The sequence below is a fragment of the Mesoplodon bidens genome (genome assembly GCF_964165515.1).
Source record: "Mesoplodon bidens genome assembly, chromosome: 3".
NCBI classification, from domain to species: domain Eukaryota; kingdom Metazoa; phylum Chordata; class Mammalia; order Artiodactyla; family Ziphiidae; genus Mesoplodon; species Mesoplodon bidens.
Genome location: NC_138178.1, coordinates 177109777 through 177123972, shown reverse-complemented (window position 1 = coordinate 177123972; position 14196 = coordinate 177109777). Strand labels below are relative to the sequence as shown.

General features: G+C 39.4%; 1 protein-coding gene across 6 annotated transcripts in view; it reads right to left on the bottom strand.

The window, feature by feature from the left end:
- The window catches only part of MARK3 (microtubule affinity regulating kinase 3), a 109417-nt gene that overhangs the window by 14059 nt on the left and 81162 nt on the right, over window positions 1-14196 (bottom strand). For 4 of the 6 annotated variants that reach the window (XM_081227171.1, XM_081227173.1, XM_081227170.1 and 1 more), the window contains 7 exons: window positions 13620-13856; window positions 13341-13460; window positions 13001-13100; window positions 12571-12683; window positions 11924-12077; window positions 6241-6458; window positions 2817-2920 (listed from right to left, as the gene is read on the bottom strand). In XM_081227171.1, coding sequence (XP_081083297.1) covers window positions 2817-2920; window positions 6241-6458; window positions 11924-12077; window positions 12571-12683; window positions 13001-13100; window positions 13341-13460; window positions 13620-13856 — 1046 coding nt within the window. The remainder of the gene's footprint in view (window positions 1-2816; window positions 2921-6240; window positions 6459-11923; window positions 12078-12570; window positions 12684-13000; window positions 13101-13340; window positions 13461-13619; window positions 13857-14196) is intronic. The other 2 variants (XM_081227172.1, XM_081227174.1) reach the window with 1 other exon arrangement.

Genomic DNA, 14196 nt, shown 5'->3' with positions numbered 1-14196 from the left:
TACAACACACAACCCTAACATCACAATGGGCTGCATCAAGTTGGACAAAATTCCTCCCCCAGAAAAGTGGCACAAATGATGGCCATAGCTCACAGACCCCACAGGAACCTACATAAACAGAACAGTAACTGCGTTATGTATTTAGTAGTTCTGGGTACAAGGAAAAAATCATTTTTTAAACCTTAACTTACAGAAATAGTATGATTTCTTAAAATTCAAATTGTGTGAAGTTCCTGTTAATCTTCTGGTTTTATGTCTATGCCTGATAATCTTTCTAAAATTCTAATCCACTTACTGTTATTAAAGGAAAGGTATTTTCAATTTGTTTGATATGACATCTATCCCATGTCAGAACATTCTGGCTAAAATGGGAATTAATGTCCTTCTTTCAGAAGTTAACATAGATCCAGGCATCCTGTACCTCACTAGTATTGTAGTCAAGGAATAAGATATACATGGGAGAGGAAAAAGCAACAATCTGCCAAAGAAGTCATCTGCGCACAGAGAAGGCTCAGTGCATAATTTATGACTCAAGCATCTATTTTAAGGGTGAGAAAGTTGTCACATTTAATGCCTTCCTTAACTGGAAGTAAAAAATATGACCACCAGTTTGGCACTCAAACCTCCAATATTTTCCCACAATTTTTCAATTCATTTGTAAGACAGAAAAAGAAAATCCAGATATTATTAAAATCATGGGCCCCAGCTTGTGTGGCTGGGGGCTCTGTCTGAAGATAAAGACAACACTTTCAGAAGCAAAGCATTTAAAGAGCTGATGCTGACAGATGCCCTAAGGCCCAGGTTGGTATAAGGAGGAGGTAGCCCCACTGAGGAAGGCGTCTGCAGGTAGAACACAGACAGGTAATGACTCCAAAGCAATCAGAGTATTCCTAAAACTATTTCCAAAGAGTGAACTGAGTAACTGTGGGGAAGGAGAATTAGAGGAGTAGATGCACACACAGAAGCACAACTCAAGGCAGCAGACCTAGACCTTGGTCTTAACAGCCTTTAAATAAAAGTCTGACTCTGCACCTCAGAGAACTGTATATTCTAAAGTTCAAAAGGAATCTGATAGAATAATTCAACAATTCAGAAGAATCTGTAAAAAGAAGGGTCATGAAACAACATTTTTCTAGTTCCATAGACTAAAATCCATAACAGATTAGAAACTTTTGGGAATTCCCTGGCGGTCCAGAGGTTAGGACTCAGCACTTTCACCGTGGGGGACCCAGGTTCAATCCCTGGTCAGGGAACTAAGATCCCATGAGGCCAGAAAAGAAAAAAAAAAAGAAGAAGAAAGAAACTTCTAAGTCTTCTGATATCTCCTATTCAGTCACTCCGAACTAGAAGAAATTTGATAGATTTAACAAAGTAACTGTAAGAAAAGAAAATTTACCAAAAAATAGACCACTATTAAAAAATAAATATATGAATCACTAATTTACAAGCTATCTAGCCCAGTTGCTCTACTCAAATTATTAACAGTTCTTAATCATACGAAAAAGACAATGTTAAAACAAGCACATACATAGGAATCAGAAGACAGAATACCAGGATGTAAATATTTCTAAAAATTCACTGAAAAATGAATGTAATCTCACATAGTAAGCTTTTACCTTCATGTCAATTCAAACATAAGTGGTCTGTGGAAGAGGGGAATGATAAAATAGTCTGGTTTTAAGGACAGAAGAGGATAGAAGAATTTTTGCTTAGGTTGTTATATAAGTTACTGATCAAACATTTCATTTGACTGATGAGATCTAAAGGAAACAGAAATCTTATAATGCAATTTCAAAAAGTAAATGTCAGAAAAAGAGGAAAAACAATTTTGATGCTACACATGAGAATGTGATATGACCAAGCAATGTTCAGAGAGGCCAGGGGACAATGGAAGACGATGTGAATTTATTTTATGGATTTCTACTCCAGAACTTTATCTGCTCACTTTGACCTTAGCTCACCATTTTGAATCTAGTTTTATACTACTTTTCCAAAAAGAAAGAAGGAAAATCATGCCCAATTGGGAAATTTGTTCTATATACAATATATTTAACTACTCTACCAATCCAACTCCCCCCACCCACTTTTCCCTCTGCCCAAACTTAGCTCTCCTCCATGGTTTCTGGATGTACTTAATCCCACTTCTCTGTTTCTTATTTTGAAACCCCAAGAAAATTGTTTGCATGATCTAATTCCTTACTGACACATTACTTTGTTAGTATTTTAAATCATGCTTATCCAATGTATGACTGCCTCTCTACCAGATTAAAATCATTCGGAAGACTGCACTCTCCATTTCTCTGGGATACTCCAGTGTGTCCTTTTCAGGTGAAGACTGTGTTACCACGCGTCCACCATGCCCCTCTGACACACTGCTGACCTCTGACTGAAGGCTCACCCACCCCACCAGGTGCTCCACATCTCCCTGAGGTGTGGCTCCCAGTCTCAGGTCCTCGTCCTTCCCCCTTCCAGCCTTGGTTCAAGTTATTCATATGCACAAAATAATCTCCATTTCCCTGTTCATAATTCTACAATTAAACCATAGCTTACCATCTAATTCCTCTGGGAAAGCTCCCTGCTTTAACTCAACCCTTCCAATCATCACACACAGCTGGCCAGGAGGATAAGCTCTGGACAATGAGAGGAATTTGGAATTCTAGGATCTCACTAAAACTCTGCGTTCAAATTTAACTTACCATTAGTGAATACTTACCACTATTATTTGAATTTTGACTATAAAAACTGAGAAGCAAATATCATTCTTCCATTTCTCTTGGGAAAAACAAATTTTCTTGCAAACAGGTAAAATTTCATACCTGTTTTCTTTGCCATTCTGAATCACTGAATGTCTATCAGCTGTGGTTCTTTCACTGCAAACGTAAGTATTCCGCCGCGTCATTCCACCAGATGCTGTATTACTCTATTTAAAAAAAAGGGCATTTTGGTCTTAAACTATTTAGTAAGTATAGTACAATAGGAAAAAAACCCCACCTAATTTAAATAAACGTGAATACTCTTTAAATATACCTACACTAAAATATCAACAGTACTGGTCACTAGATCAGAGAAGAGGATGAAGGCAGCAACCTCCACCCTCCTTCCTACCCTCCAATGTTTCTGCAATAATGAAAAATGGCTATGGTAAAGTGACTTTGAAAAGCTGGCTATAATAATCTACAGAGTAATAACTCATGGATTATTTAAAACAAAGCAGACAGAGAGATCCACTATTTTTAAAAGGTAATACTTTCAAAGTAAAAAATTAAAAAGCAAGGATTATAAATATAAGGTAAATATACAAATAAAACAAAAATTAAAAAAATTAAAAAAATAAATATTAGGGTTAAAACTGTAAAACTATTAGAAAAAGACGGGTAAATAAATCTACATGACCTTGGATTTGACGAGAGATTCAGATAAAACACACACACCAAAATGAGTTACAAAAAGAAAAAAATAAACTGGACTTTATCAAAATAAGAAGCTTTTGTGCATCAAAGAACATTATCAAGGATGTGAAAAGAGAACCTACAGAATAGGAGAACACATTTGCAAATCCTATATTTGGTAAAGGTTTAATATCCAGAATATATAACGAACCCTTACAACTCAACCACAAGATGACAAACAACCCAATTTAAAAATGGGCAAAGGACTTGAATAGACATTTTTCCAAAGAAGGCATACAAATAGCCAATAAACACATGAAAAGATGCTGAACATCACTGGTCATTTAGGAAACGCAAATCAAAACCACAATGAGGTACCACTTCACACCCACCAGGACAGCTATAATTAAAAAAGACAGAAAGGGCTTCCCTGGTGGCGCAGTGGTTGAGAATCTGCCTGCTAATGCAGGGGACACGGGTTCGAGCCTTGGTCTGGGAAGATCCCACATGCCACGGAGCAACTAGGCCCATGAGCCACAACTACTGAGCCTGCGCGTCTGGAGCCTGTGCTCTGCAACAAGAGGCCGCCATAGTGAGAGGCGCCTGCGCACCGCGATGAAGAGTGGCCCCCGCTTGCCACAACTAGAGAAAGCCCTCGCACAGAAACGAAGACGCAACACAGCAAAAATAAATAAATTAATAAAAACTCCTACCCCCAACATCTTCTTAAAAAAAAAACAAAAAAAAAAAACCAAAATAACAAGTATCGGCAAGGATGTGGAGAAATAGAGACTCAAATACGGCAGGTGCGGTACACAAACTTGTACACAAATCCTTACAGCAACATTATTTATAATAACCAAAAGATAGGAACAATCTAAATGTCCATCAACGAGTAAGAAGGTAAACAAACTGTGGCATATAAAAAGGAATGAGTTCACCCAACAACTTGGAAGAACCATGAAAATATTACGGTGAGTAAAAGAAGGCAGACACAAGAGGCTTGTATAAGTCCATTTATATGAAATCTCCAGAATAGGTAAACCTATTGGGAGAGAAAGCAGATTACTGGTTGCCGGGGGCTGGGGAAGAGAGGATTGGAGAGGGTGATTACTTAATGAGCACAGGGTGCTCTGAAGTGTTTCAGAACTAGAGAGAGGTAGAGGCTGCACAACACTGTGAATGTACTACATGCCACTGAATAGTATGCTTCAAATGGCTAATTATATGTCATGTGAATTTCACATCAATTTGTAAAAAGCTAATACTTTCAAAATTAAAAAGCAAGGAACAAAAGTCACAAGTAAAAACTTTTATCAGATAACAATTTTAAAACAAAGATAAAAGCAGCCACCTTTAATACAGCATGAGCAGATCATGTATAGGGAAGCTGAAAACAAATGGGAGAAAATTATAATAACATACTTTCCTTTATAAATAATCATGTATGAGTGGCTAATAATGCTTGGGATATACTTTCAAAAGGGGGGTGTGCAGATGAATAGAGTGAAGGAATGGAAGTTATGAAGGCAGGGAACAAAGTCTTTTTCTTCTTCTGGTAACTGTCAACAAAAATTGGAGGCTGAATTTAAATTGCAGGGCTATGGAATGACGATCCAATTTTACTGCATTAGGAAGCCAAATAAAAAACCTTTCCACACAGCGTTTACTCTGATAAAGCACAATGTCAAAGGATGGAACACACAAAACCTTCTAGGTTCCTTTATAAGCCCCTCTCCAAGAACCGGCCAAAGGGAGCAGCACGGATTCCATGTGGGCTCCTCAGTTTGGGGTTTCTTTAGGGTAGAGGGAAGGCTTTATCACCGCTAACTTTTAGGGAAAAATGTGGTTACAGAATATGCTTAAAATTGTTCATTCTCTGCAAATTCTTTTTTAAATTACTTTGTGAGTCTTCCAATTATAAAATAAATAAGTCCTGGGGATGCAATGTGCAGCATGGTGACTCTAGTGAACAATATTGTAGTGCATATTTGGAAGTTGCCAAGAGGGTAAATCTAAGAAGTTCTCATCACAAGAAAAAAATTCTGTAACTGTGTATGGTGACGGATGTTAATTAGACTTAGAGATCATTTCACAATAAATACAAACATCAAATCATTAAAAAAATTACTTTTGGAGTGCTAAGAATAATAATCACTATGCTAGGTCAGAGAGAACACATTTCAATTCACCAAGAAGTTTCTGAAACTGAATAGATTCAATTTAACAAATACTACCTACTCCTAGGGAGATTTTGCTCAGGGCAGGGATTAAGAGACGGACGGATTCAGTTTAGCAGTATAATTTTAGACAATTACCTAACTTTTCTTCAATTTCTTCACTTTTAACATTTAGCTAATACATGAAAAAGCACTCAGCATGGTCCCTGGCACATGGTAAGGACTCAGTCAACACTCTGTATAGATAGAGCCCTTTGAGATGCAGGGCAAACACCAAATCTCTGGCAGTCAGAGCTCACAGTGCCCTGTACAGACTCCATCAGGTTTCTGTTTGCCATCACCTGTCTGCACTGTCCCCATTTGGTTTTATTCATTTCCTCTGTTAGATTATGACGTCTTTCCATATCTCAGCACCTGATACAGTCTGAAGTTTAGCAGATGTTTATGGAGTAACTAAAAACAGCCCTTGACATAAAGGATCTGATCACTCATCCAGTGGGATACGGCTCAACAAGAAATACGTGCAACAGAGCAAGTGATCCTTACAGGCTGAGACTGTGCCTGGTGGCCCAGTGGGTAGGGCTTTGTAGGCAGATGAACAAACAGGAGCAAAATGTCTTATCATTTCAATCCTACAACCCTAGCCTGCCCTACAGTCCGACAATACTTACACCGGGGACGGTGGAGCTCTTCTTGCGTTCAGGAATATCCGCCTTGTTGGGATTACTCGCACTCCCAAGCATGGGACTGGCTGGAGCAACTCCCTTTCCTCCAGCAGCACTGCCGCCTGGTTTCCGGGAGGGAACTCCATCTTCTCTGAGGTCGCCGTCTGCAGTGCTGGTCTGACTCCTTTTCGGATACGCCACAACTGAAGGAATAGCCGGTCCAGCTAAAATACAGAGTTCACTTTTTAAAAGTCAGAATATAGTTTTATGTTTTATCCTGTGAAAATGAACACTTTATAAGATGACCCAAGATTTCTATTCATCTAAGAAAATATAAGACAGTAGAAATCTTCTAAGATGCTTCCCATTCATGTATAATGTTTTCCCTATGCAATGAATTCAATTTTATTTTATTTTTTTAAAATTACCTAACCACTTTAAAAAAAAATAAATTTATTTATTTATGGCTGCGTTGGCTCTTCGTTGCTGCACGTGGGCTTTCTCTAGTTGTGGTGAGCGGGGGCTGCTCTTCGTTGCGGTGTGTGGGCTTCTCATTGCAGTGGCTTATCTTGTTGCGGAGCACGGGTTCTAGGTGCACGGGTTTCAGGAGTTGTGGCTCGCAAGCTCTAGAGCGCAGGCTCAGTACTTGTGCCGCACGGGCTTAGTTGCTCTGTGGCATGTGGGATCTTCCCAAACCCGCGTCCCCTGCATTGGCAGACAGATTCTTAACTACTGTACCACCAGGGAAGTCCTGAATTCAATTTTAAAATTTCACTTATTAGTCCCTAACATTCTACTTTTTTAAAGTTTTTTTTTTTTTTTAACTAATAAGCTTATATAGTTGTCTTTCTGAAACATGTTCACAGGGTGTTACTGGACAGATAAATAATCAAACTAACTTGATGCACACACATCATGCAGAATGCACTGGTTCACCTGGTGTCTATACATCTGAGTGAATTTCATCCTGTCTGTGTAAGAGATACTGTCACCTTTTAGAAAAGAACAGCACAGATTTACAGGCTCTTTCCTTTGAAGTTTTATCTTGCATCTTTTTTAAAGCACTCATAACCTTCTAGGTAAACAGGAATTTGAGTAGACAAGGAGAGGCAGAGGCAGTATAAGCAAAAGAAAGCATGTTTCTCATGGAAGTGACAGGGAGGACATGGGTGGATGTTCCCGGTCAGACCCCCTCCCAGGAGGAGGATGCCTAGGGACATCCCAGGTGGGCAATTAACTGATGTCCTGCAGTAAATCACCTAGGGACTCTGATGACACAGGAGATTCGGAGTTCAAAGAATTTTGGAAATGAACGAGATAACTAGTATATTCATTATATATGACGTCCAGTGGTAATCTTAAGGAACAGCACCAAATGCTCATCATTTATGGTAGAAAAGCCTCTATATTTTAGGTCTATTAAAAAATGGATGGCAGGGGGAAGAGGGCAGTGGAGGGAGGGACTGGGAGCTTGGGGTTAGTAGATGCAAACTACTACATATAGAATGGATAAACAACCAGGTCTCACTGTATAGTACAGGGAATTATATTCAATATCCTGAGATAAACCATAATGGAAAAGAATATGAAAAAGAATGTATATATGTGTATAACTGAGGCACTCTGCTGTAGAGCAGAAATTAACACAACATTGTAAATCAACTATACTTCAACAGAAAAATAAATTATTAAAAAAAAATGGATGGGGTGGGGTAGAGAAAAGCTACTTCTAGGACAAAAATCCAAATGGTAAATCTAGGGAATTCCCTGGTGGTCCAGTGGTTAGGACCCTGTGCTTTCACTGCTGAGAGCCCGGGTTCGATCCCTTGTTGGGGAGCTAAGATCCCACAAGCTGCATGGTGTGGTAAATAAATAAATAATGGTAACTATTTAGAACTGAATTAAAAGTAAACAAAGATTTGATTTATGGGAGAACAACAATCAAGTTCTCAGTTTGGCTATTTTAACATATAAAACAAAGAATCAGCCAAGTATAGGGTGATACTACCCTTAATACTTCTCTTTCCTCTCAATATCATGATACATCTAATGACATTCTGAATCTTTAGGGTTACTACCAATTTGTTTTGAAACATTTATTATTGCTATTTAGAAAATTAAAAGATTTTTTTTCATTTTAGGATTTGAGATTGTGCATGGAAACAGTTATTGATACAACCCACTGACCTCATTCATTCAGACTGCTCCTGTTTTACTTGCACTGTGTGTTATGTGCGTGGGTATTCATCTCTACACACTTTAATCACATGTGCAGATTCATGTGATCACCACCAGTCAAGACGAAGAACAGTTCTATCTCAAGGACCTTGTGGGCGACCCTATCACAGCCACAGCCACCTATCTTCCACCTCAAGTCCCTTCCCTAAATCCTGGCAACCGCTAATCTGTTCTCATCTCTGTAATTCTGTCATTTCAAGAATGTTATGTGAATGGAGTCAATGTAACCTTTTGAGATTGTCTCCCCCCACTCAGCATAATTCCCTTGAGATCCATCCAAATTGTTGTATTTGTCAATAATTTGTTCCTTTTTATTGCTGAGTAGTGTTCTGTGGTGTGGATATATCATGCAAAAATGTGATTTTTCTTCTTCTTCTTCCTTTTTTAATTTTGAGCCACACTGCACAGCTTGCAGGATCTTAGTTCCCTGACCAGGGAGTGAACCCGGGCCACAACAGTGAAAGTGCCTAGAGTCCTAATTAACCACTGGACCGCAAGGGAATTCCCCAAAATATGATTTTTTAAAAAAATAATTTTTATTTAATTAATTTATTTTAGGCTGCGTTGGGTCTCAGTTGTGGCTCGTGGGATCTTCGTTACAGCATGCTGGATCTTTTGTTGTGGCGTGCAGGTTCCAGAGCACATTGACACGCAGGCACACGTGCACTCTAGTTGAGGCACGTGGGCTCAGTAGTTGTAGCATGCGGGCTTAGTTGCCCTGCAGCATGTGGGATCTTAGTTCCCCGACTAGGGATCAAACCCGAGTACCCTGCACTGGAAGGCAGATTCTTTACTGCTGAACAACCAGGGAAGCCCCAGTTTCTTTTTTTAATATTTACATCTTTATTCCAATTGGAATCCAACCTTGTATAAGATGTGAGAAATGGATGCAAATTTATTTTTTTTTCTGATCACTACCAACCTCCCCAATACCACTGACTGGTTAATAGAACAGTGATTCTTCACTTTCTTTTCTTTTTTTTTTTTTTTTTTTTTTTTTTTTTTTTTTTTTTTTTTTGCTGTATGCGGGCCTCTCACTGTTGTGGCCTCTTCCGTTGCGGAGCACAGGCTCCGGATGCGCAGGCCCAATGGCCATGGCTCACGGGCCCAACCGCTCCGCGGCACGTGGGATCTTCCCAGACCGGGGCACGAACCCGTGTCCCCTGCATCGGCAGGCGGACTCTCAACCACTGCGCCACCAGGGAAGCCCCTCTTTTTTTTTTTTTTAAATAAAAGAACCCCTTGAAAATCTGATGAAGATCACCCTTCCTAGAAAAAAAATGTACATACATACAGGGGAGTTCACACATGGGACTGAAATTAAGAAACACAAATAAAAATTAAGTTATGATTTTACAGAAGCAGGCAGATATAAATCATTGGCATCCAGAGGTAGGGAACAAGAGGAGAGATGAGATGGGGTGGGAGGGCAAGCTAAAAGTTGGTCTATCTACAGGCTTGTCTGCCTTCACTTGGTACCAAGTGGATGTGCTTTACTAGATTTCATTATTTGGAACCTATCTCATTTTCAGCACTTAAATGAACAGTGCCAGAGGCATAATCAAATCTTTTTTTTTTTTTTTTTTTTTTGCTGATCACTATCTTCATCCCCAAAGAATGTGGAACTGGGTCAGTGATTTTCTATATACAGAATTTCTGGAAATATTCTTTTGTGAACTTCTTTTTAATATCAGAGGCTCCAAGAAAGAAGGATGATTATTATTATAAAAGCACTACTATACGAGGTAATGGGCGGGTTAGTGGACACAGCCATAGGACCAGGGGCCAGGAATCCTGGGTCTGTCTCAGGCGTTCCCACTTCAGAAGACCTGGTGAGCTCTCTTGCCCTATTTCCTTATTGCTAATATGGGGGTTTGGTGAGCTCTTTTTAGGTCTAAAATTTTCTGAGCTGGGGAAAGGGACATGAGAAAACTCCATCACCAGGTTTCTTCCAGGATTTAGGAACAATTCCCTTTAAACTGGTTGATTTAGAGCAACACGTAGGCATTTTGCTAATTGCTCTGCAGTACACGGAAAACCCCTCCTTGTAAGCAACTAATGTGAACACAAGAGACAGAGACCCAGATCAACACTTGGTTTACAAATGCCACCTGCACAAATCCTGGCATCAGACAGGTTCTGAGCTCTCAGTTATACCCTAGACAATAGCAGACAAATAGACAGTGTACTGACAGTGTCAGGACAATGTGCTGCTTTGGCCCACACCAAGTAGAGAGGCAGCAGCAGGGAGAGAAATGGAAACCAGAGTGTCATCACTTTTGGTGCAAAACCAAAGCTGCAGACACCTGGAACACGCTGTGCAATTCCACGTGCCACATCTCAAGGTGAAAGAATGGAGGTGGACAAAGTCCAGAGAAGGGGAATGAACTGAACAAAGAGATGAACGGGTGTTCCATGTGAGGATGTATTTTTAAAAGTTAGGACCAGGCCAACATAAATGCGGTTCCTGCACGCTCGAATTAAAGGAAATAATAATATGTGAATAAACACACACCTACTAGAGTCTCTGGATTCCAACAAATGGGGCTGCCTTGAAGGTAGAATAACTGTCAGGTTTGGTAAGCATATCTTTTAGGGTCTTAAGTCTCATGAAATATTCACTTCTATGGTGAAAACTTCTAAGAGTGAGGGTGGTTAGACACACCAACAGCTAGAGTGTGGCTGAGAAAGACACAGGTCAAAAATTTAAACCAATTAAGGCAAAACTGGGATACTATACATTTTCCAGGGCTGCGCTGTCCAATGTGGTAGCCACTGGCTGCACATGGCTTTATAAATTTAACTGAGACAAAATTGAAAATCATTTCCACAGTTCAAGTGCTCAACAGTCACATGTGGCTAAGGCTTCTACGCAGTCAGGTCTTACTCAATAAAAGCCTACTGAGGGACTTCCCTGGTGGCGCAGTGGTTAAAAATCCGCCTGCCAATGCAGGGGACATGGGTTCCATCCCTGGTCTGGGAAGATCCCACATGCTGCGGAGCAACTAAGCCTGTGCGCCCTAACTACTGAGGCTGTGCCCTACAGCCCGCGAGCCACAACTACAGAAGCTCGTGCTCCTAGAGCCTGTGCTCCACAACAAAGAGAAGCCACCACAATGAGAAGCCCGCGCGCCGCAACGAAGAGTAGCCCCCACTCGCTGCAACTAGACAAAGCCCGCGCGCAGCAATGAAGACCCAAAGGAGCCCAAAATAAATAAATTAAAAAAAAAAAAAAAAAGCTTACTGAGTGTACCAAGGAGATCAGAGCTTGAGATAAATATGCCAGAACCTGCAGGACTGCTTTGTCCTGCAATGTCAAGAAGGGAAATCAAGCAACTCCAACCCCAGTAGTCCATAAGCAAAAGGATGCTTCCCAGTGTTAGGAGGCCTCCTGGTTAACGGGAGACTCTGAGAGAACACACTGGAATGGTCTCAATGGTCTCAAACTTACCATGGTCACTGTACCGCCTCTGCTTCTGGCTTGAAGAAACACTTCTCTGTACTTTGTGGTGAGGAGACTGGCCAGTACTGTTGTTGAGGTCACTGCTTGGCCTAACCTTAGCAAGTGAAAGATTGCTGCTAGAACTGGAATCACTAGCATCCAGCTAAGAGAAAATGAGAAAAACAGAGCAAACCACAACACGAGCCCAAATGGTTTATTATGAAACTAAACTTACAATACACAAACCTCTCATAAGTAGTTCACTGAGAGAGAAGAATCAGTGTACAAAAATGACAACCCTAAACTCAGGCAAAAGTATTTTTCTGACTGTTGGAAAAACTCACACAAGGATAAGTATTTATGTTCTTCCTTCCAGGCTTTTTCAAAAAACTTAAAACGCTCTATTTATTTCATCTGATACCTTACATCATTTAAAAACTACTAATGACTATAGGTTAACTTAATGGAAGCCAAATTATTAAAGGTTATTATCTTAAAGTTAAAATAGTATCTTATAATAGCCATAGGAGTTAGTTATTTAAAGGTAAATTTAAAAATATTATCAAACGTTATACACACTAAAAAAACCCTAAGAGTTTACATGAGCTAATAATTCACAAAAAGGATATTGTAGGTTTTTATCTGATTATTCTTACCTCTGAAGATTTCCTCCCCAACAACAAGTATGTAGCTGTGATTTCATCATATTTCATCTTACTAAGAGATTCTTGAATTTCATCTTGTGAATATCCCATTCCCACCATAATATCTAAAAGAAGGGTATAATATAGTTTATGTGTTTCGTTTGGTTAAGAAATCATTATGTTATAGGGTAAAATAATTTCCTTTATTTGACCCAAAAGATCACACATTTTCTAACATAAACGGGCAGTTGGCTTATTTTTGAGTTACTGAGTGCTATTACAGGAAACTGCAGATAAGTTCCTAAATATGACAAAACATATAAGCTGATTCATGTAACTTATGCTTAACTTCCCATTATCCCCATTTTAGGCATACACGTATGAATCAAAACAGAAATATGTTACTTGTACATACACCAACATGCAGGCACAGAATAATTACCTATTCTTTTCTGGTCTGAGATGTCTAGTTCTGGTTCAACAAATGGTTTTAGTTCATCTTCCTCATGCCCTGCATTGATCCACCTGTCCTTCATAATTTGCTGAAAGGTGAACTGTTCATTAGCAGCATAAAATGAAACATTCTGGTAATCACAATATTTAGGAAAGTTTATTTTCAACATTTCATCGATTATGGCTCAAAGGATAACTTTTAAAAAATGTCTCAATATTACCTAAAAAACCCCAGGATAATATTCAATACATCATACAAACCAAGCAAAGTTCTAAAAATACTTTAAAGACGCTCCAAAGTTGTTCCTTATTTCCACTTATGTGATTACCTCTAGAGTGCCTCGTTTTATTGGATTTAGCACCAGGAAACGTTTGAGAAGGTTTTCACAGTCTGTGGACATGTAGAAAGGGATTCTGTATTTCCCTCTTAATACTCTCTCTCTCAGTTCCTTTGGGGAGGCAGAGAGGAAAGAAAACTAGTGAGTCAACTTTTAGGTTAAAAAAGAACTCCAAGAACCCCACTGAAACAACGTTAACACATTAACTCTTATCATTTTATAAAATCCTTTTAGCTTTCTGAAGAACATGGATGCAACCACTTCTTATACCTTTAGGTTCTGTCCATCAAAGGGGAGTGACCCGCTGACTAGAGTGTAAAGAATGACGCCGAGGCTCCATACGTCCACTTCCGGCCCGTCGTATTTCTTGCCCTGGAAGAGCTCTGGGGCTGCATACGGAGGACTGCCACAAAACGTATCCAGTTTACTGCCAACAGTAAATTCATTGCTAAAACCAAAGTCAGCTATTTTAATGTTCATATCAGCATCTAACAATAGATTTTCAGCCTAGAGGGAAAACACCAAGACAAAAATGAAATTTAACCAAAATATAATCAGAACTGTGACAGAATCAGGCATTTCACAAAAGCTTTTTGTAATGATGTAAAGTTAATATACCCTAATGAATAAGAAAACATTCTTTTTAGAGAAAAAAAATAGGAGCTAAATCAGAATTCCTCATTTTTCAGCATTAATAACCAGTAACAGATATGAGGTGTAGTCATCCCTCAGCCTTCTTAGGGGACTGGTTCTAGGACCCCCTGTGGATACCATAATCCATCATCATACAAAACGGTATAGTACAGCCAGCCCTCCTTAGCCACAGATGCAGAACCCGGGGATATGG